Here is a 26,258-nt window from a genome sequence, read left to right on the forward strand (position 1 = left end):
AGCCGGCTTCCGAACCCGAACGGGATTTCTGCGATTTTCGGAGCCCCCAACGCCCCCGCAATTTCCCCGTAAAATTGAGCCCAAAGTGTGTGCAAAGGGATATTGACCGGTTAAGTGAGTGGGCAAAAATTTGGCAGATGGAATATAATGTGGGAAAATGTGAAGTCATCCACTTTGGTAGGAAAAATAAAAAAGCAAAATATTATTTGAATGGAGAAATGGTGCGGGGTACAGAGGGATCTGGGTGTCCTCGTACATGAAACACAAAAAGTCAACATACAGGTGCAGCAGGTAATCCGGAAGGTAAACGGAATATTGGCTTTTATTTCTAGGGGGATGGAGTATAAAAGCAGGGAAGTCATGCTACAACTGTACAGGGTGCTGGTGAGACCACACCTGGAGTACTGAGTACAGTTCTGGTGCCCTTATTTAAGGAAGGACATACTTGCATTGGAGGCAGTTCAGAGAAGGTTCACTAGGTTGATTCTGGGTATGGAAGGGTTTTCTTATGAGGAAAGATTGAACAGGTTGGGTCTACACTCATTGGAGTTTAGAAGAATGAGAGGAGATCTTATTGAAACATATAAAACGCTGAGGGGACTCGATAGGGTAGATGCTGAGAGGATGTTACCCCTCATGGGGGAATCTAAAACTAGGGGGCATTGTCTCAGAATAAGGGGTCGTCCATTTAAGATGGAAATGAGGAGGAATTTCTTCTCCCAGAGGGTCGTGAACCTTTGGAATTCTTGGCCCCAAAAAGCTGTGGAGGCTGAGTCATTGAATACATTCAAGGCTGAGTTAGACAAATTTTTGATCAGCAAGGGAGTCAAAGGATATGGGGAAAGGGCGGGAAAGTGGAGTTGAGGCCAGAATCAGATCAACCATGATCTCATTAAGTGGCAGAGCAGGCTCGAAGGGCCAAATGACCTACTCCTGCTCCTATCTCTCTTATGTTCTTATGTAAATGGGAGCAGGAATAGGCCATTCAATAAGATCGTGGCTGATCTTTGACCTCAACTCCAATTTCCTGCCCGATCCCCATATCCCTTGCTTCCCTTAGTGTCCAAAAATCTATCGATCTCAGTCTTGAATATAATCAACGACTGAGTGTCCACAGCCCTCTGGGGTAAGGGTCTCTCTCTCTCAGGGCATGGCCGTGTGTGTGTGTATGAGATACTACAGGATGATCACTGATTCTAGAACGGAGCCACTTCCGGGGTAACAGCTTTCTGGAGAGGGGTGGGAATACCGGGTCCATGCCCAATCAAAGAGCTTGCCATTTCGTACAGGGCTGGGACAGGCAAGGTGGCTGTAAAATGGGTCAGAGATCTTTCCGATCTCTGAGACGTCATTAATTGAAAAGGACATGAAGGGACCTGGCAGGTCACAAACAGGAATGGAGGTTCACTCCTGACCCCTTCCCCTTTCAGGTCTGTCACGGGAAGGCCCCCCGCCCCCCCCCCCCCCCCACAGCCTGCTAATGTTACACAGGAAGGGAGCGTCACTAACTTTCCTTCCCCTCCCTGAAGTCACATGCATGTATGACACACAAAGTTAGTCACTCCTTTTCTCCCTCCTCCTTGAAGATCTGAGACAGGAAGGGTCACCTCACGCCCACACCCCTTCACACCCCCCCCCCAGATCACACATGACCCCTCCCCTCCACACCAGTCACTCTTGCATGTCTGTCACTCCCCTGTCCCCACACTTGTATGTCAAACACAGAGTGAGGGGCACTCTCGGGTACCTGCCAGCAGACAGTTGATGTAGAGGTCAGCCATGGTATAATGTGGAGACCCAGAAGAGGGGAGAAAGGAGCTCAGACGTGGAATGCGAATCAAAGGAGTTTTTGTGTCAGACTTTTAACAGAGACTTACCCAGGAATTAATTTTTATTTTTGCTTCACACCCAATAACTCAGTGGATCAGTAAATCAGCGGGTGCAGCACTAATCTATACACCCACCAGGTTCGATCCCCGATCTGTACTGTTAGCAGGGGCAGCAACTAGGGTCCTCCAATTGGCCTCCATGTCCTTGGGCTGAGGAAGGGATAATTCAACTGAGCTTCCTGTCACTAATTGCTGTCCAGTGACTCGTGCTGGTTTGTGCGTGTGTATACGCGCACGTGCGCGCGCCTGCGTCTGCACACACCCATGTACAGCCCCTAGACACCCTTCAGAAGGTGGCGTCGAGCTGCTGCCTTGAACCGTTGCAGTCCTTGTGTAGATGGCACTCCTACGATGGTGTTAGGTAAGCAAGGGTATTAAGGGTTACAGAACCAAGGTGGCTAGATGGAGTTAAGATACAGATCAACCGAATGGCCTACTCTTGTTCCTAATTCCAGGATTTTAACCCAGCGACGATGTAGGAACAGTGATATATGTCCAAGTCAGGATGATGTGTGAAATGGAGGGGAACTTGGAACTGACGTAGCAGCTTTGGAAAAGGTCCAGAGGAGAGCTACAAGAATGATTCCTAGTTTAAAGAATTTCAGCTACTCAGATAGGCTCAAGGACCTTGGTCTGTTTACTTTAGAGCAGCGTAGATTTTGCGATGACCTGTAGAGGTCTATAAAATAATTAAAGGGCTGGATGGTGCCCCTATTGATAGGTTATTCCAATTTAACAGGTTGGGGAGGACCTGGGACACGAGTTTAAACGATGGAAGAGCAGGAATGGACTGGGTGTTGGGCGGTTCCTCTTTTGCCAGAGAGTAGTGAGCCTCTGGAATACATTGCCGGCTGGTGTGGTGGGTGCTGACTCTCTGCCTCCAAGAGGGAGCTGGAGCTGGAGCGGTTCCTGACTGGGGCAGAGATCACATCATAGAGAAGGTAAGTGGCTTTATAGACAACACTTGGCCTGTATGATCTGGACTGGTTTCGATCGCCTGATGGGGTCATAGAGGAATTTCCCAGAGTATTTTCTCCCTAATTGGCCTGGGTTTTTTCTGAATTTTGCCCCTCCCAGGAGATTACATGGCTGCAGGGGGTGGCGGCAGGGAAGGAGCAAGTGTTTAGCCATGATGCTCTGGCCATCGTGGTGTGGGGCAGGTTCGGTGGACGAGCTGGTCTTTCCCTGCCTGCCATGTTCGTTTGCTCATATGATGATGCCACCACATTGCTGCTCTTGTCCTTCTCAGTGGTAGAGATCACAGGGGAGGGAGGTGCTGTTCAAGTACGACCGAAAAATCCCTGATCCTTTACACCAGATCCTGTGTCTGACTCCTAGGAACCGGATGAGCCTCTGCAAACTCTGGCGTTCCATCGTCCTTCGCAATGACGTTGCTATGAAGAAATACTCCATGGAGCTGGGGGTCAAAGGTGAGACACCCGAACAGTTCTTTGCCACTGTTAGCGAGCTTGTTCTGTTCTTGGAGGTCTGTCATTGAATGCTATTTATAAATTTAGGACTGAGAGATGAGGAGGAATTTCTTCACTCAGAGGGTTGTGAACCTTTGGAATTCTCTACCCCAGAAGTCTTGGATGCTCAGTTCTTTGAGTACATTTAAGGCTGAGATCGATAGATTTTTGGGAATCAAGGGAAATGGGGATAGGGTGGGAAAGTGTTGATGTAGAAAATGGCGGAGCAGGCTCGAGGGGCTGTATGGTCTACTCCTAATCCTATTTCTTATGTTCTTATATTGGAGTGGGGTAAGTCTGAACAAAAGAATCAGAAGAATACCTCCCAGTGTGTCAGTGTGACACTTCCCACTTTTGTGCATCTCATGCTGTCTGAAGGAGGTGCAAATTTATAGAGTTTACAAGTTTCACCATCTTTCTCCACGTTGTACTTGCCCTGGGAGTGTTTGATGGGAGAGTGTAGAGGGAGCTTTACTCTGTATCTAACCCGTGCTGTACCTGCCCTGGGAGTGTTTGATGGGACAGTGTGGAGGGAGCTTTACTCTGTATCTAACCCGTGCTGTACCTGCCCTGGGAGTGTTTGATGGGACGGTGTAGAGGGAGCTTTACTCTGTATCTAACCCGTGCTGTACCTGCCCTGGGAGTGTTTGATGGGACAGTGTAGAGGGAGCTTTACTCTGTATCTAACCCGTGCTGTACCTGCCCTGGGAGTGTTTGATGGGACAGTGTAGAGGGAGCTTTACTCTGTATCTAACCCGTGCTGTACCTGCCCTGGGAGTGTTTGATGGGACGGTGTAGAGGGAGCTTTACTCTGTATCTAACCCGTGCTGTACCTGCCCTGGGAGTGTTTGATGGGACAGTGTAGAGGGAGCTTTACTCTGTATCTAACCCTGTACCTCCCCTGGGAGTGTTTGATGGGACAGTGTAGAGGGAGCTTTACTCTGTATCGAACCCGTGCTGTACCTGCCCTGGGAGTGTTTGATGGGACAGTGTAGAGGGAGCTTTACTCTGTATCTAACCCGTGCTGTACCTGCCCTGGGAGTGTTTGATGGGACAGTGTAGAGGGAGCTTTACTCTGTATCTAACCCGTGCTGTACCTGCCCTGGGAGTGTTTGATGGGACAGTGTAGAGGGAGCTTTACTCTGTATCCAATGTGTACCGACCTTCCTCCCTCCACACCCCCGACCACTTACCTTTTTGTATGAGACTGTTCCCTCATGCCGCCGGACAGTGACTTGTTCTGGGGCCTGGATGTGGAAATGAGGCCCGGGGGTTAAAATCTCTCCGAGCTTCGACATGCAAACTTGTTGCTTCCCCTGGCCCCTTGCACAGAAAGATCCCACCCCGCCATAAAATTGGGGCCGTTGAGTTTTCAGACTGTGCTTAAAAGAGAATGTATTGCGCTGATCTGATCTGTCTCTGCCTCGGAAGTCAGCATGTCCCAGTGGATCTTTCATCTTTCTCTAATGTTCTTCCTTCCACCACCCCCCCCCCCCCCCCACCCCAACAGACTACTTCCTATTCTGTGAGATCCTGATGCAGCGACCAATCAACATGCGGGAGACGGCCTTCCACCTGGCCAACATTCTGACGCGGGAGGAGACGACCTACATGCAGGACATGGCCAAGAACCATTTCGACAGGATCATCCAGGTGCTGAAGGACCTTCCCCGGCCCATGCTGCTCGTCTTCAGGAACATTAACACCATCCGCTGTATAAACGTCATCCTGGGCTCGCCTGTCGACCGCTACGTCCTGATGGCTAAAAGGTAAAGCCGGTAACGTCGTCTCCCCGCGCCGTTAACTCTAGTCCCCCTGCTAGGAGTTGGTTCACGGAGGCTGTTTCCATTGTGGGTTCTGTGTTCGCCGAGTTGAACAATGTCAGCGCTGGGAAATCCAGTTGTTTTCATTTCCAGCATACTAGTGCTGCGTCAAGCTCTGCTAGGTCAGGTGTAGCACAGTTGCGTCTGAGTAAAACTCCCTCCAACTGTCCCTAACCTTGCAAGATCCTTTACTGCACCATCATGACTTTTTCCAATTGCTCACACCTACCATTCCATGGCCTCTATCACCAATTAGTCATGAATTAGGGCAGTCTTCACTTACTTATGTACTTGGTTGAGATTTGCCCATGGGACCTTTATAGCCAGCAAACAGGAATGACCCCCATTCCCCCCCCTGGGGGGGGAGGGGGAAGAGTTCCAGATTTGTCCTACCCTTTGCGTGAAAAGTGCTTCCTGACATCACCCCTGAACGGCTTAGCTCTAATTTTAAGGTTCTGTCCCTTTTGCTCTGGACTCCCCCACCAGAGGAAATAGAGCAGATAGAGAGAAACCATCAAATCCATTTTTAAAAATCCATTTAAGCACCTTGATTAGATCATCTTTTGTACTCGAGGGAATACAAGCCAAGTTTATGCAACCTGTCCTTATAATTTAATTTCCTACGCTACAGTACCATTACCCTCCTTAGTCCTTTCTGTGCCACACACCAATTTGTCACCAGCTACAGAGTGCTCACTTTATTATAATGTTTATTGGATTAAAAAAGACAATTTGTGCTGCTCCGTACGACCGGTGTGTCTATTGCCAAAATAGTTTAAAATTCTTAACTTATTAAAAAAAAGTTAAATAAAACGTAGACTCAGGGATGCGATACAGCAACTCTACTCATCCCCAGCAGAGGCTGTCTCGTGATGGCATCTCATGTGTTTAGAATGTTTTTGCCTCCATAACGTTGCTCAGCAGATTGTTCCAAACACTTATCACTCTGAGTGAAGCATTCCCGCTATCTGTTGGGCTAATAAGAAAATATGCACTGGAGCCCGACTGATCCAGCCTGGAGCCTGTGAGTGGGTCCGGTATGCACTGGAGCTCGAGTGATCCAGCCTGGAGCCTGTGGGTCCGGTATGCACTGGAGCTCCAGTGATCCAGCCTGGAGCCTGTGGGTCCGGTATGCATTGGAGCCCGACTGATCCAGCCTGGAGCCTGTGGGTCCGGTATGCACTGGAGCTCGAGTGATCCAGCCTGGAGCCTGTGGGTCCGGTATGCACTGGAGCCCGACTGATCCAGCCTGGAGCCTGTGGGTCTGAAGTACGACTGGTCTATTTATTTTGTTCTTTTATGAACTGATTGACCTTGGCCACAGATGATACTTGTTTGTAGTTGAACTCTGAGCATGTGGTCCCCTGTTCGAGTTTTTCAGAGCTGCTTTCTGCTAATCATGACCGTAAGAAGCTGAGATTTTTTTTATTCGTTCGTGGGATGTGGGCGTCGCTGGCGAGGCCGGCATTTATTGCCCATCCCTAATTGCCCTTGAGAAGGTGGTGGTGAGCCGCCTTCTTGAACCGCTGCAGTCCGTGTGGTGAAAGTTCTCCCACAGTGCTGTTCGGAAGGGAGTTCCAGGATTTTGACCCAGCGACGATGAAGGAACGGCGATATATTTCCAAGTCGGGATGGTGTGTGACTTGGAGGGGAACGTGCAGGTGGTGTTGTTCCCGTGTACCTGCTGCTCTTGTCCTTCTCGGTGGTAGAGGTCGCGGGTTTGGGAGGTGTTGTCGAAGATGCCTTGGCGAGTTGCTGCAGTGCATCCTGTGGATGGTACACACTGCAGCCACAGTGTGCCGGTGGTGAAGGGAGTTAATGTTTAGATTGCAGATGTTAGGCCTTGGAGCGGTCAGTTTTGTTTTCCCTTGTCCTGATTTAACATTGCTTTGCGTGCAAGGTTAGAATTACGATTGGCTCCCAATAGTTGGTATCTGTGCTGGCTACAATCAATTACCAAACAGGGCTGGTTCTGGCAACGTTTTTATTCAGTTTATCAATAATGAATAAATAATTTTACTCTCTGCTAAGCCAGCCAGTAAGGCGCTTGCCAGCAGTGATGAAGGGGAAATGCTTGACACAAGGCACTGGTGTGTACTGGCCTACACTCAGCATACTGCCCATTGCAGCTTCTGGTTAACAAGTAGCCCAATTCCCACCTTCTCCTCTGCTCCACAGGGTCGGGCAATATGGTAACCGGGAGGACTGAGCAAGCATTCTCTGGAATGTTTTTTCAATAATGTTTTCTTGCCTCGTCGAGGTGATGATTTGAGGTAAACCCAAATTATTACTTTGTAGTAGTACTCCGAGAGTGGGTCCGAGGAAATGAGTAGAATGGAGCGAAGAGTAAATTCAGAACGGATATCAGGAATGATGTCTTACTCAGTTAAAAATGCTTTGGCCAATGTATCAAGCAGAGTTACGGAGGCTAGACCATTGCGGTTATTTGAAACGCAATTAGATGCTGTGCTGGAGAGTTAGTGTGCCAGAGAAGTAGGCTTCAACGAGCAGAATGTTTTTTTTTTAGAAACTTGTATCTCTGTTCTGCATGATAACAGATACGCAGAGGATGATTTGGGCTTATCTTGTATATTATGTGGTGTAACAAACAGAGTGAGGTAGGAGACTACTGTGAGGGACAGGTAAATCTGAGCAGTTACTAAGATCTGCTGTAAGACCAGACGATCTTATACTGCTGTTAAGAGACTTCCCATAGCCTGAGGCAGACTCCGGCAAGTGATGACGAACTCTGTTTGACCTTCTGTACATAAACCATGAATCCAGGTGGGTTCCACAGGTAGGAGATGTGCTCTGTGCAGATTCACCGCTGGTATTTTGTGGAGATGTTTGTTGACGTCCGGCACCTTTCCCGACATAGAAGTGAGGTTCTGGTTAAAGCCTCGTGGAGCAGCTCCAATCGTAACCCCGGCTACATCTCTCCAGTGCTTTGTCTGGCAAGGAATAAGATGTCTACTGGTACACAGGAACAGGAGTCGGCCATTTAGCCCCTCGAGCCCGTTCCACCATTCAGTGAGATCACTGCTAATCTGTGACCTAACTCTATCCTAAATTTTTTTTTTAAAACTAAACTTAATTTAATAAATTAAACAAGGCCAGTACTTGGTTGGCATTGTAGTAATCAATTAAATAAATAAAATAGTTATGACAGGGCAGGAGATGTGTTGCAGCTGCAATATGTGGGAGCTACTGGACAGTTTTGTCCAGGGCGACTACATCTGCGGTAAGTGTCTGCAGCTCAAGGAACTTCAGCTCTGAGTTGAGGAGCTGGAGTCCGAGCTGCAGACATTGCGAGGCATCAGGGAGGGAGAAAGTTACCTGGACACTTTGATCCAGGAGGCAGTCACGCCCCTTAGACTAAATACTGTAGAATTGGCACGTGGTCAGGGACAGGAGGGTGTGACTGCGAGTGAGGCAGGTACGGGGATCCAGGAGGTGGCATTGCAGGAGCCTCAGCCTCTGCACTTGTCCAATAGATACGAGGTTCTTGCAGCCCTTGTGGACGAGTGCAGGGACGATGAGCAAACCGGCCACGGCACCGTGGTTCAGGGGGCCATTCAAGTGGGGGGAGTAAAAAGGAATGTGGTTGTAGTAGGCGACAGTATAGTTAGAGGGATAGACACTGTCCTCTGCAGCCAAGAGCGAGAGTCCCAAAGGCTGTGTTGCCTACCTGGTGCCAGGGTTAAGGACAGCTCCTCAGGGCTGGAGAGAATTTTGGAGTGGGAGGGGGAGGATCCAGTTGTCATGGTCCATGTAGGTACCAACAACATACGTAGAACTAAGAAAGGTTCTGCTGAGGGAGTTTGAGCAGCTAGGGACTAAATTAAAAAGCAGAACCACAAAGGTGATAATCTCCAGATTATTACCTGAGCCACGAGCAAATTGGCACAGGGTAAATCAGATCAGAGAGATAAATGCATGGCTCAAAGATTGGTGTGGGAGAAGTGGGTTTCGATTCATGGGGCACTGGCACCAGTACTGGGGAAAGAGGGAGCCATTCCGTTGGGATGACCAGTGTTCTGGCAAACCGAATAACTAGGGTGGTAGAGAAGGCTTTAAACTAAATAGAGGGGGGAAGTTTAGATTGATAAAGAGAAAAGACAAGGAAGTAGTACAGGAAAGTGATGGGGGTGATGATAAACAGAGTGTATCAGGAAGGGACAGAGCGTACAAACATAAGAGTGCACCAGCAAATGGGGACGGGGTAGGAAAGAATGATAAAAAGACAAAATTAAAGGTTCTTTCTCTGAATGCGCGCAGCATTCGTAATAAGATAGATGGATTGACGGCACAAATAGAAACAAATGGGTATGATCTCATGGCCATTACAGAGACGTGGTTGCAAGGTGACCAAGGTTGGGAGCTAAATATTCAGGGTTATTTAACATTTTGAAAGAATAGGAAAAAAAGGTAAAGGTGGTGGGGTAGCTCTGTTAATAAAGGATGAAATTGGTATAATAGTGAGAAATGATCTTGGCTCAGAACATCAAGATGTCGAATCCATTTGGGTGGAGGTAAGAAATAGCAAGGGAAAGAAATCACTGGTGGGAGTAGTATATAGGCCCCCTAACAGTAGCTACACTGTAGGGCAAAATATAAATCAGGAAATAAGGGGGGCAATAATCATGGGCGATTTTAACTTTCACATAGATTGGACAAATCAAATTGGCAAAAATAGCCCTGAGGAGGAGTTCATAGAGTGTATTAGGGACTGTTTCTTAGACCAATACGTCAGGGAACCAACCGGAACAGGCCATTTTGGATCTGGTAATGGGTAACTAAACAGGATTAATTAATGATCTCAAAGTAAAGGATCCCTTGGGAAGCAGTGATCATAACATGATAGAATTTCACATCCAGTTTGAGAGCGAGGATCTTGGGTCTGAAACTACTGTATTAAACTTAAATAAGGGTAATTATAAAGGAATGAGGGCGGAATTGGCTAAAGTGGACTGGGTAAACAGATTAGATGGTAGGATGGTGGATAAGCAGTAGCAAACATTTAAAAAGATATTTTATGATTAGCAACAAAAATATATCCCTGTGAGGAGGAAAGACTCCACAAAAAGGGTGAACCAACCATGGCTAACTAAGGAAGTAAAGGATGGTAGCAGGTTAAAGACAAAAGCATACAACATGGCAAAGATTACTGGTAAGCCCGAAGATTGGGAAAACTTTAAAAACCAGCAAAGGATGACTAAAAGAACAATAAAGAGGGAGAAAATAAATTATGAGAGTAAACTAGCAAGAAATATAAAAACTGACAGTTAAAGCTTCTACAAGTATATAAAAAGGAAGAGGGTAGCTAAAGTAAACATTGGTCCCTTTGAGGATGAGACTGGGGAAATAATAATGGAATACAAGGAAATGGCAGAGGAATTGAACAGATATTTTGTATCTGTCTTCACAGTAGAAGACATTAATAATATACCAATAATAGTCGAAAATCAAGGGGCAAAGGGGAGGGAGGAACTAAAAACAATCACTATCACTAGAGAAAAAGTACTAGGTAAACTAATGGGTCCAAAGGCTGACAAGTCCCCTGGACCTGATGGCTTGCATCCGAGGGTCTTAAAGGAAGTGGCCACAGAGATAGTGGATGCATTGGTTGTAATCTTCCAGAATTCACTGGATTCTGGAAAGGTCCCAGCGGATTGGAAAACCGCAAACATAACACCCCTATTCAAGAAGGGAGTGAGACAGAAAGCAGGTAACTATAGACCAGTTAGCCTAATGTCTGTCATTGGGAAAATGCTAGAATCTATTTTTAAGGCAGTAGTAGCAGGACATTTGGAGACTCTCAATACAATCAAGGAGAGTCAACATGGTTTTATGAAGGGGAAATCGTGTCATAGAATCATAGAAGTTTACAACATGGAAACAGGCCCTTTGGCCCAACATGTCCATGTCGCCCAGTTTATACCACTAAGCTAGTCCCAATTGCCTGCACTTGGCCCATATCCCTCTATACCCATCTTACCCATGTAACTGTCCAAATGCTTTTTAAAAGACAAAATTGTACCCGCCTCTACTACTGCCTCTGGCAGCTTGTTCCAGACACTCACCACCCTTTGAGTGAAAAAATTGCCCCTCTGGACCCTTTTGTATCTCTCCCCTCTCACCTTAAATCTATGTCCCCTCGTTATAGACTCCCCTACCTTTGGGAAAAGATTTTGACTATCGACCTTATCTATGCCCCTCATTATTTTATAGTAACGGGCAGGGTGGATAAAAGGGAACCAATGGATGCAGTATATTTGGATTTACAAAAGGCATTCGATAAGGTGCCACATAAAAGATTACTGCACAAGATAAGAGCTCATGGTTTTGGGGGTAATATACTGGCATGGATAGAGGATTGGCTAACTAACAGAAAACAAAGAGTCGGGATAAAAGGGTCATTCTCAAAATGGCAATCTGTAACTAGTGGGGTGCCGCAGGGCTCAGTGCTGGGGCCTCAAATATTTACAATATATATCATTGACTTGGATGAAGGAACGGAGTGCATTGTGGCCAAATTTGCTGATGATACAAAGATAGGTGGAAAAGCAAGTTGCGATGAGGACACAAAGTGTCTGCAAAGGGATATTGACAGGTTAAGCGAATGGGCAAAAATTTGGCAGATGGAATATAATGTGGGAAAATGTGAAGTCATCCACATTGGGAGGAAAAATAAAAAAGCAAAATATTATTTGGAGAAATACTACAAAATGCTGTGGTACAGAGGGATCTGGGTGTCCTCGTACATGAAACACAAAAAGTCAACATGCAGGTGCAGCAGGTAATCCGGAAGGCAAACGGAATATTGGCCTTTATTTCTAGAGGGATGGAGTATAAAAGCAGGGAAGTCATGCTACAACTGTACAGGGTGCTGGTGAGACCACACCTGGAGTACTGTGAACAGTTCTGGTGCCCTTATTTAAGGAAGGACATACTTGCATTGGAGGTAGTTCAGAGAAGGTTCACAAGGTTGATTCTGGGTATGGAAGGGTTGTCTTATGAGGAAAGATTGAACAGGTTGGGTCTATACTCATTGGAGTTTAGAAGAATGAGAGGCGATCTTATTGAAACATACAAGATCCTGAGGGGACTCGATAGGGTAGATGCTGAGAGGATGTTACTCCTCATGGGGGAATCTAAAACTAGGGGGCATTGTCTCAGAATAAGGGGTCGCCCATTTAAGATGGAAATGAGGAGGAATTTCTTCTCCCATAGGGTCGTGAATCTTTGGAATTCTTTACCCCAAAAAGCTGTGGAGGCTGAGTCATTGAATATATTCAAGGCTGAGTTAGACAAATTTTTGATCAGCAAGGGAGTCGAAGGAGATGGGGAAAGGGCGGGAAAGTGGAGTTGAGGTAGAAATCAGATCAGTCATGATCTCGTTGAATGGCGGAGCAGACTCGAGGGGCCAAATGGCCTACTCCTACCTCTTATGGTCTTATCCGCTGTGCCACATATCCTTTAATAACATTGGTTAACAAAAATCTATCAATCTCAGATTTAAAAGTAACAAATGAGCTAGCATCAACTGCTGTTTGCGAAAGAGTTCCAAACTTCTACTACCCTTGGAGTCCAGGTATCATTCTAGTAAATCTATGCCACACTCCTTCCAAGGCCAATATATCCTTCCTAAGGTGCGGTGCCCAGAACTGAACACAGTACTCCAGGTGTGGTCTTACCATGATGTGGAGATGCCGGTGATGGACTGGGGTTGACAATTGTAAACAATTTTACAACACCAAGTTATAGTCCAGCAATTTTATTTTAAATTCACAAGCTTTCGGAGATTTTCTCCTTCCTCAGGCAAATGTTTCAAGATCTTGAAACATTTGCCTGAGGAAGGAGAAAATCTCCGAAAGCTTGTGAATTTAAAATAAAATTGCTGGACTATAACTTGGTGTTGTAAAATTGTTTACAATGGTCTTACCATGACATTTTAATGATCTGTGTACATGGACCCCTAAGTCTCTTTGGATCTCCACTGTTTTGAGCTTTTCACCATTTAGAAAGTACCCTGTTCTATCCTTTTTTGGTCTAAAGTGGATGACCTCACACTTGCGTACATTGAAATCCATTTGCTAGTTTTGCCCTTGGCTTTGGGCTAGGCCACAAGAGATGTGTTTCCACAGATGTGTACCGGGTCTGGGTTCCTTGTTTGGTTTGGCGGCTTGTGTATTTCTGAACCCGGGTCCAGAGCAGTAATCCGCTCACACTCAGATCGGGCTCCGACGTCCTCTCCATTTGGAGCAAATCTGTATTTTTTGTTCCTTGCAGTGCAGTGCGAGGGGAAAGCCTGTTGACGGACAAGCACACCAAGGGATTTTGGACAGTCGGCGCAGTCAAGTGGATGAAGATGAGGTGGGCCAGCCTCAGATTTGAGATCAGTCTGAGGTAAGCCAGGAGGTGCCAGAGAAACAAATAGCAAGTGCAGGTGAATTCTAACAAAGCTGTTGTGCCTGGATGTGATTTCCAGATAAGGTCTTGACTCCTTCCTGGGGTACTGGTGCCAGTTGCCCCAGCAGCTCAGGTGACCGCTGACAGTGTTGGCATACTGACCAGTGGAGCCATTGCACCCAAACCCAATCCTCTCTCCACCCCTAACATCCACACGAATGCACTTCCACTGGAAGTTAAGCTCACAGATGAAGACCTTGAGATAATTGGCGTGGGTGGGTGGAGACAATGCATTTAAAAAGGATTGGGATACCAAGACCTGTCTGATATTGTGGATGGAGTTAAATATTTTGGTGCGTTTGATGACTGCATTTTGTTTTTCCCTCAGGTCTGAAAGCCTGATGATGAAGGCTATCAGTGCCGTTATACGATTATTTGTTTACTTTGGCCTGATAGCACCAGATGAAGATATGTACAGTTACCTGTATTAGCGGCCTGGGCTGTCACTGGGAAACTTCTGACAGATGCGAGAATGTAATGGACCTTTTTTGGCAGTCTCTGTTCCTTCTCACCTCACAAATCAAAAAGGAGTCTGAACGTGAAGCATGTCCAACCATCTGCACCAAGCAGCCGTGACCATGCAATGTTGAACATTAAATGGAATGGAAGAATTCTCAGTTCACGTAATAACCTTTTCAATCCTCAGATGACGATGTTCCACTAAACATAACACTGCCAACTGTCACCCTACATCAGACAAGAGCAGCACCTACAGCCTAAAGCGATTCAGGTTAAACCAACAGACGGGTATATTTCCTGCATTCCACTCCTTGCTCCACAGAGGGGGATGAGACATTCAGCTGTTTCCTTTTCTGTAAACCACAATTAATGAGCAGGTTTCTTGTGCCTTTGTTCCATTGGTTGGAATGGCCACAGAGCACGTCTTGAAATACATGAATAAGGAATTTGTTGATGTCCTTTTCAGGATCAAAATTCTGTCTGGTGGTAATCACAGCTCCTTCAACGTCTCGTCTCTCCCTCTCCCATCCCCATCCTATAGACTTTCTACTCAATTTGTAAAAGTCAGAAACTAAATAAAGACATTTGGCCCATTGAGTCTCACTCCTCTGATATATTGACTCTTTCATCATGGTGCCTAATTGTATTTTGAGTAACATTAACATTTCTATTGCTGGTATTTTGCTAAGTAAAGGCATTTTTCCGGTTACCTTGACTCCTTTCCTTGGTCCCATTCTCTCGGAGTACTTGGAAGTAATACTTTGGGTTTACCTCAGATCACCACCTCGGTGAGGGGCAAGTAAACTTTGTAAAAGAAAACCATTCCAGAAATTGCTGGCTCATTTTTCCCGGTTTCCACATTGCCTGACCCTGCGGAGTAGGAGGTGGGAACTGGGCTACTCATTAACCAGAAGCTGTAATAGGCAATATGCTGAGTGTAGACCGGTACACACCAGTACCTTGTGTCAGGTATTTCCCCTTCCATCGTCTTGCAGATGAGATGTTAAACCAAGGCCCTGCCTTCCCCCTCAGGTGGATGTAAAAGATTCCACGGCCCTACTTTAAAGAGCAGGGGAATTCTCCCCCAGTGTCCTGACCGATATTTATCCCTCAACAAACGTCACTAAAAACAGATGATCTGGTGATTATCAAATTGTGGGATCTTGCTGTGCACAAATTGGCTGCTATGTTTCCTACATTATAACAGTGACACGCTTCAAAAGTACTATCATTGACTGTGAAGCACTTTGGGATTGTGTCTGTGGGCACTATGGTGACAGTAACACATTCAGACATAAGAACATAAGAAATAGGAGCAGGAGTAGGCCAATCGGCCCCTCGAGCCTGCTCCGCTGATCCTAACCTCAAATCTAAATTCATGTCCAATTTCCTGCCCGCTCCCCGTAACCCCTAATTCCCTTTACTTCTAGGAAACTGTCTATTTCTGTTTTAAATTTATTTAATGATGTAGCTTAATAAAAGCGATGGGCTGGGGTCCGGAGAGGCAGTCAAAACAGGCACACGAATAGACACAGGGAAACTCAAGTTACGTCGGTGTGGTTACATAGCAAGATTAGGAGAGATCTTGGTGCCAGAGCAATACTCACCCAACCCTTTGTCTGGAATATGTAATTTCACCCAGTCTGCTGCAAACTAATTCAAGTTCTCTGGAATGTGTAATTTGATCCAGTCATCGTCAGGCAGGCTACAGAGCTCAGATCGGAAGGTGCGAGGCCATGGAGGGATTTCTACCTGAGGATGAGGGTTTCAGCAGATGAGCTGAGGCAGGGGCGGAGATGCTCGGTGTTACGGAGGTAGATGTAGGCGGTCTTGGTGATGGAGCGGATATGTGGTCAGAAGCTCATCTCCGGGTCATGTAGGGTGCTATGGTTGCGCATGGTCTGGTTCAGCCTCAAGACGGTGGCTGGGGAGGGTGGGATGGAGTTGGTGGCTAGGGAACAGAGTTCATGGTGGGGACCGAAGACAATGGCTTGATGACAGGAGAGAGGGTCCTTGGCAGGGTGAAGAGAAAAGAAGGGGAAATAGAAGCGATGGGCTGGGGTCCGGAGAGGCAGTCAAAATGGGCACACGAATAGACACAGGGAAACTCAAGTTACGAAGGGGTGGTTACATAGCAAGATTAGGAGAGATCTTGGTGCCAGAGCAGCGAACAGGGAATAGAGAGGACACACTAGGAGGGAGTGCAAGGTTAAAGTCAGAGGTCCTGTGGTGGGATAAGGGGTGGAGTCAGGTTGGAGCATCAACAAACTGATGTCCATGTTCGGAGACAGTTGTGGAGGGAGAGTCAATAGGTTGCCTCCAATTTCGTGTACTCTCATTTTTGTTAACAGTCTCTTATATGGAACCTTATCGAATGCTAGCAGCATGATCTGATTTTAAAAACTCCCACCAAACGCCCCTGTCTGCTGGAGGAGTGAGGCTGCCACATTGAGCAACCTCCCATCTTGCATCGACTCTGAAAACACTCCACACCAGGCCAACCCAGCAATTGACTTCGGACCCCTTCAAATATGTGGCCCGAGGCTGAATTTGACGTCCAAAGCATTGACTATTTTACATAAGGTTGCTTTAGTGAGGGCGCATTTCATTCAACGAGAACGGGTGAGGTCAGTAATGGAGCTATAGCTTTTTAGCATGTGCTGAGTGATGTCAGTGGGTGGCCCAACGCACACACGGGGGACGTTACGCGTCGCTCGAAAACCCGAAGTACCCGCGCCGTCACCCCGAGAGAACGCTGCGGTGACCGATGGGCGTTGTGTGCGGGCCATGGATTGTTTTCAGTTTATGGGGGAGGGAGGAGGGGGGAGAGGGGAAAGAGAGAATCACCTTTTATGTTACAAAGTGACACCGCGTCCGATGACGTCACTTGCCGCGCAGGCGCCAGGCTTTCCGAGAAATCAACTCGCTGCCATTTACGGCAGGTATTTCCCCTTCAAACATCTTTCAGATGAGACATTAAACCGAAGTCCCGTCTTCCCCCTCCGGTGGATGTAAAAGATCCCACAGCCCTACTTCAAAGAAGAGCTGGGTGTTCTCCCTGAGGATTAATCCCTCAACCAACATCACTAGAAACAGATCACCACCACATTACTGTTTGTGGGACCTTGCTGTGCGCAAATTGGTTGCCACGTTTCCTACATTACAACAGTGACTACACTTCAAAAAAAATACTTCATTGGCTGTAAAACATTTTGGGACACCCTGAGGTAGTGAAAGGCGGTGTATAAATGCAAGTCGTCTTTTTCTCTTTCCAAAATTTGGACTCGCGCAGGAATAGAGCAAAAAGGGCTCACAGCAATGGCAGGAGAGCTAGAGGCCACAGTGGGCGTTAGGACTTAAAGTGCAATTACCTGTCGTTAAGCTGGCCGAAATAGCCGGCCAGCTTAATACGGTTTAAGTGGCAACTTTGAAACTGACGCCTGTGGTTAGCAAATGGTCAGTGCCATTAACCCGATATAGACAGCTGTCTGGGATAAGCAGGGATGGTGTAAGGGGTGGGGGACTGTAATCACTGTGAGCCATAGCAGTGTTGGCACACTGCTTGACTTTGGGGAGCCTGATGCCAGCTAACTCAGCACATATCAGTGACCTCTTCTGCCGTGCCTCAGTGGAGAAACTCTTCGAGCCAGCTGGGGGACTAGAGCCTCAGCCCTGGACCTCTGAATCAAATTGTGTGTTTTTTTTTTTAAATGGTTTTCAATGGAAGAAATGTGCAGGTGGCTTTACAAATCAGGTGAAACTCAAAATAAGGAAGGTTATTGCTCAAGAACTAACCCTCTGTGCTGAGGTAAAGACAAGCCACATGGACATTACTCTAAGCTGGCCTTCTCATAAACCACGGTACTAGTCTGAAGCTCTGGCATCCATGTGCCAAACGCAACTGTTCATCTGCCACTCTCGGAAAGGCTCAGATCATAGAAATTAAAGCATAAAAGGTCATTCGTCCCCTCACACCTTTCCTGGTCCTAGATCCTCAACTGGAACTACTACTCTAATTCCATTTCCCTGCGCTTTCCCCGTACATGGGGAACGTGAGCCAAGGATGGCTTTAGTCTGGATACTCCGCATGGACAAATAGCCGAGATGACTCGCACATAAAGAACGATCATTTAGATCAGGTACTGAATAGCCACCAACCCCTGTGGAATCAAAGCACATCAGCTCCTTTCAGAGCAAGTGAGAGAATTGGGATAAATGCACTCAATTGAACATTCAAATCAGAGACAGCATGGCAAGTTGGGTTTAAGCAATCACGGGGCACTCTCCCCATAGCCCTGAGCCACTCTTAATAGCTCAATGATCCATCACCTTTTTTTGTTATGCGTTCATGGGATATAGGCGTCACTGGCAAGGCCGGCATTTATTGCCCATCCCTAATTGTCCTCGAGAAGATGGTGGTGAGCCGCCTTCTTGAACCGCTGCAGTCCGTGTGGTGAAGGTTCTCCCACAGTGCTGTTAGGAAGGGAGTTCCAGGATTTTGACCCAGCGACAATGAAGGAACGGCGATATATTTCCAAGTCGGGATGGTGTGTGACTTGGAGGGGAATGTGCAGGTGGTGTTGTTCCCATGTACCTGCTGCTCTTGTCCTTCTAGGTGGTAGAGGTCGCGGGTTTGGGAGGTGCTGTCGAAGAAGCCTTGGCGAGTTGCTGCAGTGCATCCTGTGGATGGTACACACTGCAGCCACTGTGCGCCGGTGGTGAAGGGAGTGAATGTTTAGGGTGGTGGATGGGGTGCCAATCAAGCGGGCTGTTTTGTCCTGGATGGTGTCGAGCTTCTTGAGTGTTGTTGGAGCTGCACTCATCCAGGTAAGTGGAGAGTATTCCATCACACTCCTGACTTGTGCCTTGTAGATGGTGGAAAGGCTATGGGGAGTCAGGAGGTGAGTCACTCGCCGCAGAATACCCAGCCTCTGACCTGCTCTTGTAGCCACAGTATTTATATGGCTGGTCCAGTTAAGTTTCTGGTCAATGGTGACCCCCAAGATGTTGATGGTGGGGGATTCAGCGATGGGAATGCTGTTGAATGTCAAGGGGAGGTGGTCATTGCCTGGCACTTGTCTGGCACGAATGTTACTTGCCACTTATGAGCCCAAGCCTGGAATCACTTTTGTCTGAGGCGAGAGGATGTTGCATTGTTCTAGGTTTGTTCCGCAGGGATGTGAACACTGGTCTTGTAAGAGGAGTTTCTCCTTCTGATATTTTACAGCTTCCAATCCTTTGGGATCGTCACAAGATACTCCCCAATTTATTGAGAGTACGAGGAGGGGAGAAGAAAGAATGAGAATGGGGCAGATTAAAAAAATAACAAATCCTCAAATTTTTTTTCACATTTGCATTACAAAATATTTTCAAGTATGAAAAACTACACAATGCATTCGAACAAATCCATATAAACAAATCAAAAATACTAAAAACTGCCTCAGGCCATTTGCAGCTCTGCATTCAGTCACATTGTAAAGAAGTGTCCTTTGGCCCTCAGTTTTACCCCTGGATTGTGTCTGTGTTGTAGGGGTGAGCTTTTAAAAAAGAAACACTAGACCATTGTGGGGGTAAAAGGTCACCTGGCGGCAGCATCAACAAAATCGCAGTGGGGTCTTCGTCCAGTCTGCATCAGAAATGGGCAGTGACTCGATCAATCTCCAACACATCCTCCAAAATCTGAAAGGAAAACCAGTTGTTAAAGTGTAACAGAGTCATGCAGACCAGGAAGGCCTGAGGCCTGACCAGCAATTCATAAAATCACTGGTCAGGCCTCAGCTGGAGTAGTGTGTTCAAATCTGGGCACCGCACTTTAGGAAGGATGTCAAGGCCTTAGAGAGGGTGCAGAAGAGATTTACTGGAATGGCACCGGGGGATGAGGGACTTTTTATGTGGAGAGACTGGAGAATCTGTTCTTAGAGCAGAGAAAGTTATGGGGAGATTTAATGGAGGTGTTCAAAATCATGAAGGGTTTTGATAGAGTATAGAAGGAGAAACTGTTTCCAGCAGAAGGATCGGTAACCAGAGGACACAGATTTAAGGTAATTGTCAAAAGAAACAGGCGACATGAGAAGAATGTTTTTACGCAGTGAGTTGTAATGATCTGGAATGCACTGCCTGAAAGGGCGGTGGAAGCAGATTCAATAATAACTTTCAAAAGGGAATTGGATAAATACTTGAAAAGGAAAAATTTGCAGGGCTATGGGTAGCTTTTTCAAAGAGCCAGCACAGGCACGATGGGCTGAATGGCCTCCTTGCCTGTATCATTCTATGATTCTATCCCCAGTCTGCGTTGAGTTAGCGGAGCTCAGCCAGGGCAAAAGTTGGGATAAGACAACTGTTCTCGGTGTGACTGGGTCAGGGAGCAGGAAAGAAATTAGCCAGAGTTCCCTCTCCTGATCTCTGGAAAGGGACACGTGGGCGGATGACGGGCGAGGAGAGGAGCGGGTATGGCTGTGATGGTCTCTGCGACCAACAGGCACAGAATTAACCCCGGCCACTCGTAGCAGAGTCAGTATTAACTCCAGTCGCTCAGACCACGGTCAGTATTAATCCCGTAACACCAACGCGCACAGTATTAATCCCGTAACACCCCCAACTGGCGCAGTATTAATCCCGTAACACTCCCAATGCGCATAGTATTAATCCCGTAACACCCCCAACTGGCGCAGTATTAATCCCGTAACACTCCCAATGCGCATAGTATTAATCCTGTAACACTCCCAACGCGCATAGTATTAATCCCGTAACACCCCCAACGCGCATAGTATTAATCCCGTAACACTCCCAACGCGCACAGTATTAATCCCGTAACACTCCCAACGCGCACAGTATTAATCCCGTAACACCCCCAACGCGCATAGTATTAATCCCGTAACACCCCCAACGTGCATAGTATTAATCCCGTAACACTCCCAACGCGCGCAGTATTAATCCCGTAACACCCCCAACTGGCGCAGTATTAATCCCGTAACACCCTCAACGCGCACAGTATTAATCCCGTAACACCCCCAACGCGCACAGTATTAATCCCGTAACACCCCCAACGCGCACAGTATTAATCCCGTAACACCCCCAACGCGCACAGTATTAATCCCGTAACACCCCCAACGCGCATAGTATTAATCCCGTAACACCCCCAACTGGCGCAGTATTAATCCCGTAACACTCCCAATGCGCACAGTATTAATCCCGTAACACTCCCAATGCGCACAGTATTAATCCCGTAACACCCCCAACTGGCGCAGTATTAATCCCGTAACACTCCCAACTGGCGCAGTATTAATCCCGTAACACTCCCAACGCGCACAGTATTAATCCCGTAACACCCCCAACTGGCGCAGTATTAATCCCGTAACACTCCCAACGCGCAAAGTATTAATCCCGTAACACCCCCAACGCGCACAGTATTAATCCCGTAACACCCTCAACGCGCACAGTATTAATCCCGTAACACCCTCAACGCGCACAGTATTAATCCCGTAACACCCTCAACGCGCACAGTATTAATCCCGTAACACCCCCAACGCGCACAGTATTAACCCTGTCCACTCCCAATGCGCACAGTATTAACCCTGGGCATCCCAGACCAGAAGTAACTGCAAACATCAGTTCAGTCTGCCAAGCCGGTGGTTGGCGCTGCACTCACCATATCTGGTGTTGTGCCGATTTTCTTGGCCAGCTCACTGCGTTCCATGGTGCTGAGGTACAGGAATTTATTGAGCAATTCACCATCCAGAATGTTCCGTACTGCGTTCTGCAGAGCCCGTCGATCACAGTGCAACATCCTGTATCACCCAAGGGAAAAAAGACACTAGTCATCACATATTGCACTCAGTGGTAGCTCTCTCGCCCGAGTCCGCTCCAGAAACTTGTGCACAAGTGGCTGGAGTCATACCTAGCACAAAGGAAGATGGTAGTGATTGTTGGAGGCCAATCATCTCAGCCCCAGGACATTGCTGCAGGAGTTCCTCAGGGCAGTGTCCTAGGCCCAACCATCTTCAGCTGCTTCATCAATGACCTTCCCTCCATAAGGTCAGAAATGGGGATGTTCGCTGATGATTGCACAGTGTTCAGTTCCATTCGCAACCCCTCAAATAATGAAGCAGTCCGTGCCCGCATGCAGCAAGACCTGGACAACATCCAGGCTTGGGCTGATAAGTGGCAAGTAACATTCGCGCCAGATAAGTGCCAGGCAATGACCATCTCCAACAAGAGAGAGTCTAACCACCTCCCCTTGACATTCAACGGCATTACCATCGCCAAATCCCCCACCATCAACATCATGGGGGGTCACCACTGACCAGAAACTTAACTGGACCAGCCATATAAATACTGTAGGTGCAAGAGCAGGTCAGAGGCTGGGTATTCTGCGGCGAGTGACTCACCTCCTGACTCTCCATTTGCCTGGATGAGTGCAGCTCCAACAACACTCAAGAAGCAACTAGGGATGGGCAATAAATGCTGGCCTCGCCAGCGACGCCCACATTCCATGAACGAATAAAAAAAAGCTCAACACCATCCAGGACAAAGCAGCCCGCTTGATTGGCACCCCATCCACCACCCTAAACATTCACTCCCTTCACCACCGGTGCAGTGTGTACCATGCACAGGATGCACTGCAGCAACTCACCAAGGCTTCTTCGACAGCACTTCCCAAACCCGTGAACTCTACCACCTAGAAGGACATATAATTCTGCAGATTGGCACTAACCTGGCAATCTCATTTAGACAAGCTATAGTTGATGGGATAGTATAGTCCCTACCCTGAGTGTGTTTGATGGGACAGTGTAGAGGGAGCTTTACTCTGTATCTAACCCGTGCTGTACCTGCCCTGGGAGTGTTTGATGTGTTGAAGATTTGTAATAGTGGTCCATTCCCTGACACCTCTTACATAGAGGAACATTGAAATTCACCTCTAAGCAAATTGAACAGGAGTTGCAGTACGAAGTCTAGAACTCTGCAATGTTTGCCTCAGTTGGTCAGTTTCCTTCAATTATCAACCTGCCTGATCAGATTTAGAGGTTTTCAGATTGAAAAGCAATCATAAGCCAGGCTGTTGCAGAGAAGCTGGAAGAGGATGAAGGTTTGGGACCAATTGGCTCATAAGCACAGGAAATAGGGAGTTTTTTTGGTTTTAAAGAAGTCGACAATTTGAAATACAAGAAGAAATACTGATGCCTGGGGAGGTAAAGGCTGCGTTCTTCTCACCTGAATGCCTTGGGGTTGAGGCCCCCGTGGTGAGGAATCATTGTGATCAGTGCGTTCTGTAACATCAGAAGACGTCGGTATGTCTTCTCCTGCATCGGTAATAAGAATCCCATCCCACCATCCAGTGTCGCTAGGAAATAAACAGAACATAAATAAACCCTACCGAGAGAAATATACAAAACCAATACACGGTGAAACAAGAAACCAATCCCACCATCCAGCGTCGCTTGGAAATAACCCACAGTGAAACGTGTCCAGTACTGATGCACTGGAGAATAGATACTTACCAAACCAGGTAATGTGTTTGTTCTCCCAAGCCAGGTTCTTCTTATTTGAACCGTCCATGATGCCACGACACGGGGTCCGCCAGAAGGCATTCACGTGAGCTGCCACGTTGAAGTCTGCCCTTCGCAGCAGCCGTGTCCCTCCATAGCTCTCTCTCGCTGAAAGAGAATAACCAGAGATTGCTCACACATCAGGACAGTGTCGAACTGGATAAAATAATCTGTGTTATAACACACACAAGACAGCAATGATTCCTGGTATAAACAGCAACGATCCCTGGTGGAGACAGCGCATTATAATGCACACAGCGCATTATAATACACACAGGACAGCAACGATCCCTGGTGTACACAGCGCATTATAATACACACAGGACAGCAACGATCCCTGGTGTACACAGCGCATTATAATACACACAGGACAGCAATGATCCCTGGTATAGACAGCGCATTATAATACACACAGGACAGCAACGATCCCTGGAAAAGACAGCGCATTATAATGTACACAGCGCATTATAATACACACAGGACAGCAACGATCCCTGGTGCAGACAGCGCATTATAATACACACAGGACAGCAACGATCCCTGGTGCAGACAGCGCATTACAATACACACAGGACAGCAACGATCCCTGGTGTAGACAGCGCATTATAATACAGACAGGACAGCAATGATCCCTGGTGTAGACAGCGCATTATAATACAGACAGGACAGCAATGATCCCTGGTGTAGACAGCGCATTATAATACACACAGGACAGCAACGATCCCTGGTGTAGACAGCGCATTATAATACACACAGGACAGCAACGATCCCTGGTATGGACAGCGCATTATAATACACACAGGACAGCAACGATCCCTGGTGTAGACAGCGCATTATAATACACACAGGACAGCAACGATCCCTGGTGTAGACAGTGCATTATAATACACACAGGACAGCAACGATCCCTGGTATAGACAGCGCATTATAATACACACAGGACAGCAACGATCCCTGGTATAGACAGCGCATTATAATACACACAGGACAGCAACGATCCCTGGTATAGACAGCGCATTATAATACACAGGACAGCAACGATCCCTGGTATAGACAGCGCATTATAATACACACAGCGCATTATAATACACACAGGACAGCAACGATCCCTGGAAAAGACAGCGCATTATAATACACACAGGACAGCAACGATCCCTGGTGTAGACAGTGCATTACAATACACACAGGACAGCAACGATCCCTGGTATAGACAGCGCATTATAATACACACAGGACAGCAACGATCCCTGGTATAGACAGCGCATTATAATACACACAGGACAGCAACGATCCCTGGTATAGACAGCGCATTATAATACACACAGGACAGCAACGATCCCTGGTATAGACAGCGCATTATAATACACAGGACAGCAACGATCCCTGGTATAGACAGCGCATTATAATACACACAGCGCATTATAATACACACAGGACAGCAACGATCCCTGGAAAAGACAGCGCATTATAATACACACAGGACAGCAACGATCCCTGGTGTAGACAGTGCATTACAATACACACAGGACAGCAACGATCCCTGGTATAGACAGCGCATTATAATACACACAGGACAGCAACGATCCCTGGTATAGACAGCGCATTATAATACACACAGGACAGCAACGATCCCTGGTATAGACAGCGCATTATAATACACAGGACAGCAACGATCCCTGGTATAGACAGCGCATTATAATACACACAGCGCATTATAATACACACAGGACAGCAACGATCCCTGGAAAAGACAGCGCATTATAATACACACAGGACAGCAACGATCCCTGGTGTAGACAGTGCATTATAATACACACAGGACAGCAACGATCCCTGGTGTAGACAGCGCATTATAATACACACAGGACAGCAACGATCCCTGGTGTAGACAGCGCATTATAATACACACAGGACAGCAACGATTGAGGAGTCAGGAGGTTGTGGGTTCAAGCACCACTTATGCAGACACTTGTTGCTGAAATCATGTCGGGTCCCGGAGCCAGGGGGGGCGGGTCCCGGAGCCAGGGGGGGGCGGGGGCGGGTCCCGGCGCCAGGGGGGGCGGGGGCGGGTCCCGGCGCCAGGGGGGGCGGGGGCGGGTCCCGGCGCCAGGGGGGGGCGGGGGGCGGGTCCCGGCGCCAGGGGGGGCGGGGGGCGGGTCCCGGCGCCAGGGGGGGCGGGGGCGGGTCCCGGCGCCAGGGGGGGCGGGGGCGGGTCCCGGCGCCAGGGGGGGGCGGGGGCGGGTCCCGGCGCCAGGGGGGGCGGGGGCGGGGTCCCGGCGCCAGGGGGGGGCGGGGGCGGGTCCCGGCGCCAGGGGGGGCGGGGGCGGGTCCCGGCGCCAGGGGGGGGCGGGGGCGGGTCCCGGCGCCAGGGGGGGCGGGGGCGGGTCCCGGCGCCAGGGGGGGCGGGGGCGGGTCCCGGCGCCAGGGGGGGCGGGGGCGGGTCCCGGCGCCAGGGGGGGCGGGGGCGGGTCCCGGCGCCGGGGGGGGCGGGGGCGGGTCCCGGCGCCAGGGGGGGCGGGGGCGGGTCCCGGCGCCAGGGGGGGCGGGGGCGGGTCCCGGCGCCAGGGGGGGCGGGGGCGGGTCCCGGCGCCAGGGGGGGGC

The 26,258-nt window shown here is 48.2% G+C and overlaps 2 protein-coding genes across 3 annotated transcripts in view; one reads left to right on the forward strand and one right to left on the reverse strand.

The window, feature by feature from the left end:
* adck5 (aarF domain containing kinase 5) overlaps positions 1-14,709 on the forward strand; it is a 93,767-nt gene extending 79,058 nt beyond the window's left edge. For both annotated transcript variants that reach the window (XM_067968842.1, XM_067968851.1), the window contains 4 exons: positions 3,228-3,319; positions 4,869-5,127; positions 13,474-13,590; positions 13,982-14,709. In XM_067968842.1, the coding sequence (XP_067824943.1) occupies positions 3,228-3,319; positions 4,869-5,127; positions 13,474-13,590; positions 13,982-14,084 (571 nt within the window). In that variant the 3' untranslated portion in view covers positions 14,085-14,709. The remainder of the gene's footprint in view (positions 1-3,227; positions 3,320-4,868; positions 5,128-13,473; positions 13,591-13,981) is intronic.
* A 4,717-nt stretch (positions 14,710-19,426) lies between these two features.
* cpsf1 (cleavage and polyadenylation specific factor 1) overlaps positions 19,427-26,258 on the reverse strand; it is a 110,750-nt gene continuing 103,918 nt past the window's right edge. Inside the window, exons 36-39 of the mRNA XM_067968829.1 lie at positions 23,610-23,765; positions 23,323-23,452; positions 21,761-21,899; positions 19,427-19,791 (exon numbers count right to left, since the gene is read on the reverse strand). Coding sequence (XP_067824930.1) covers positions 19,744-19,791; positions 21,761-21,899; positions 23,323-23,452; positions 23,610-23,765 — 473 coding nt within the window. The 3' untranslated portion in view covers positions 19,427-19,743. The remainder of the gene's footprint in view (positions 19,792-21,760; positions 21,900-23,322; positions 23,453-23,609; positions 23,766-26,258) is intronic.

This window comes from Heptranchias perlo, chromosome 2 (assembly GCF_035084215.1).
Source record: "Heptranchias perlo isolate sHepPer1 chromosome 2, sHepPer1.hap1, whole genome shotgun sequence".
NCBI classification, from domain to species: domain Eukaryota; kingdom Metazoa; phylum Chordata; class Chondrichthyes; order Hexanchiformes; family Hexanchidae; genus Heptranchias; species Heptranchias perlo.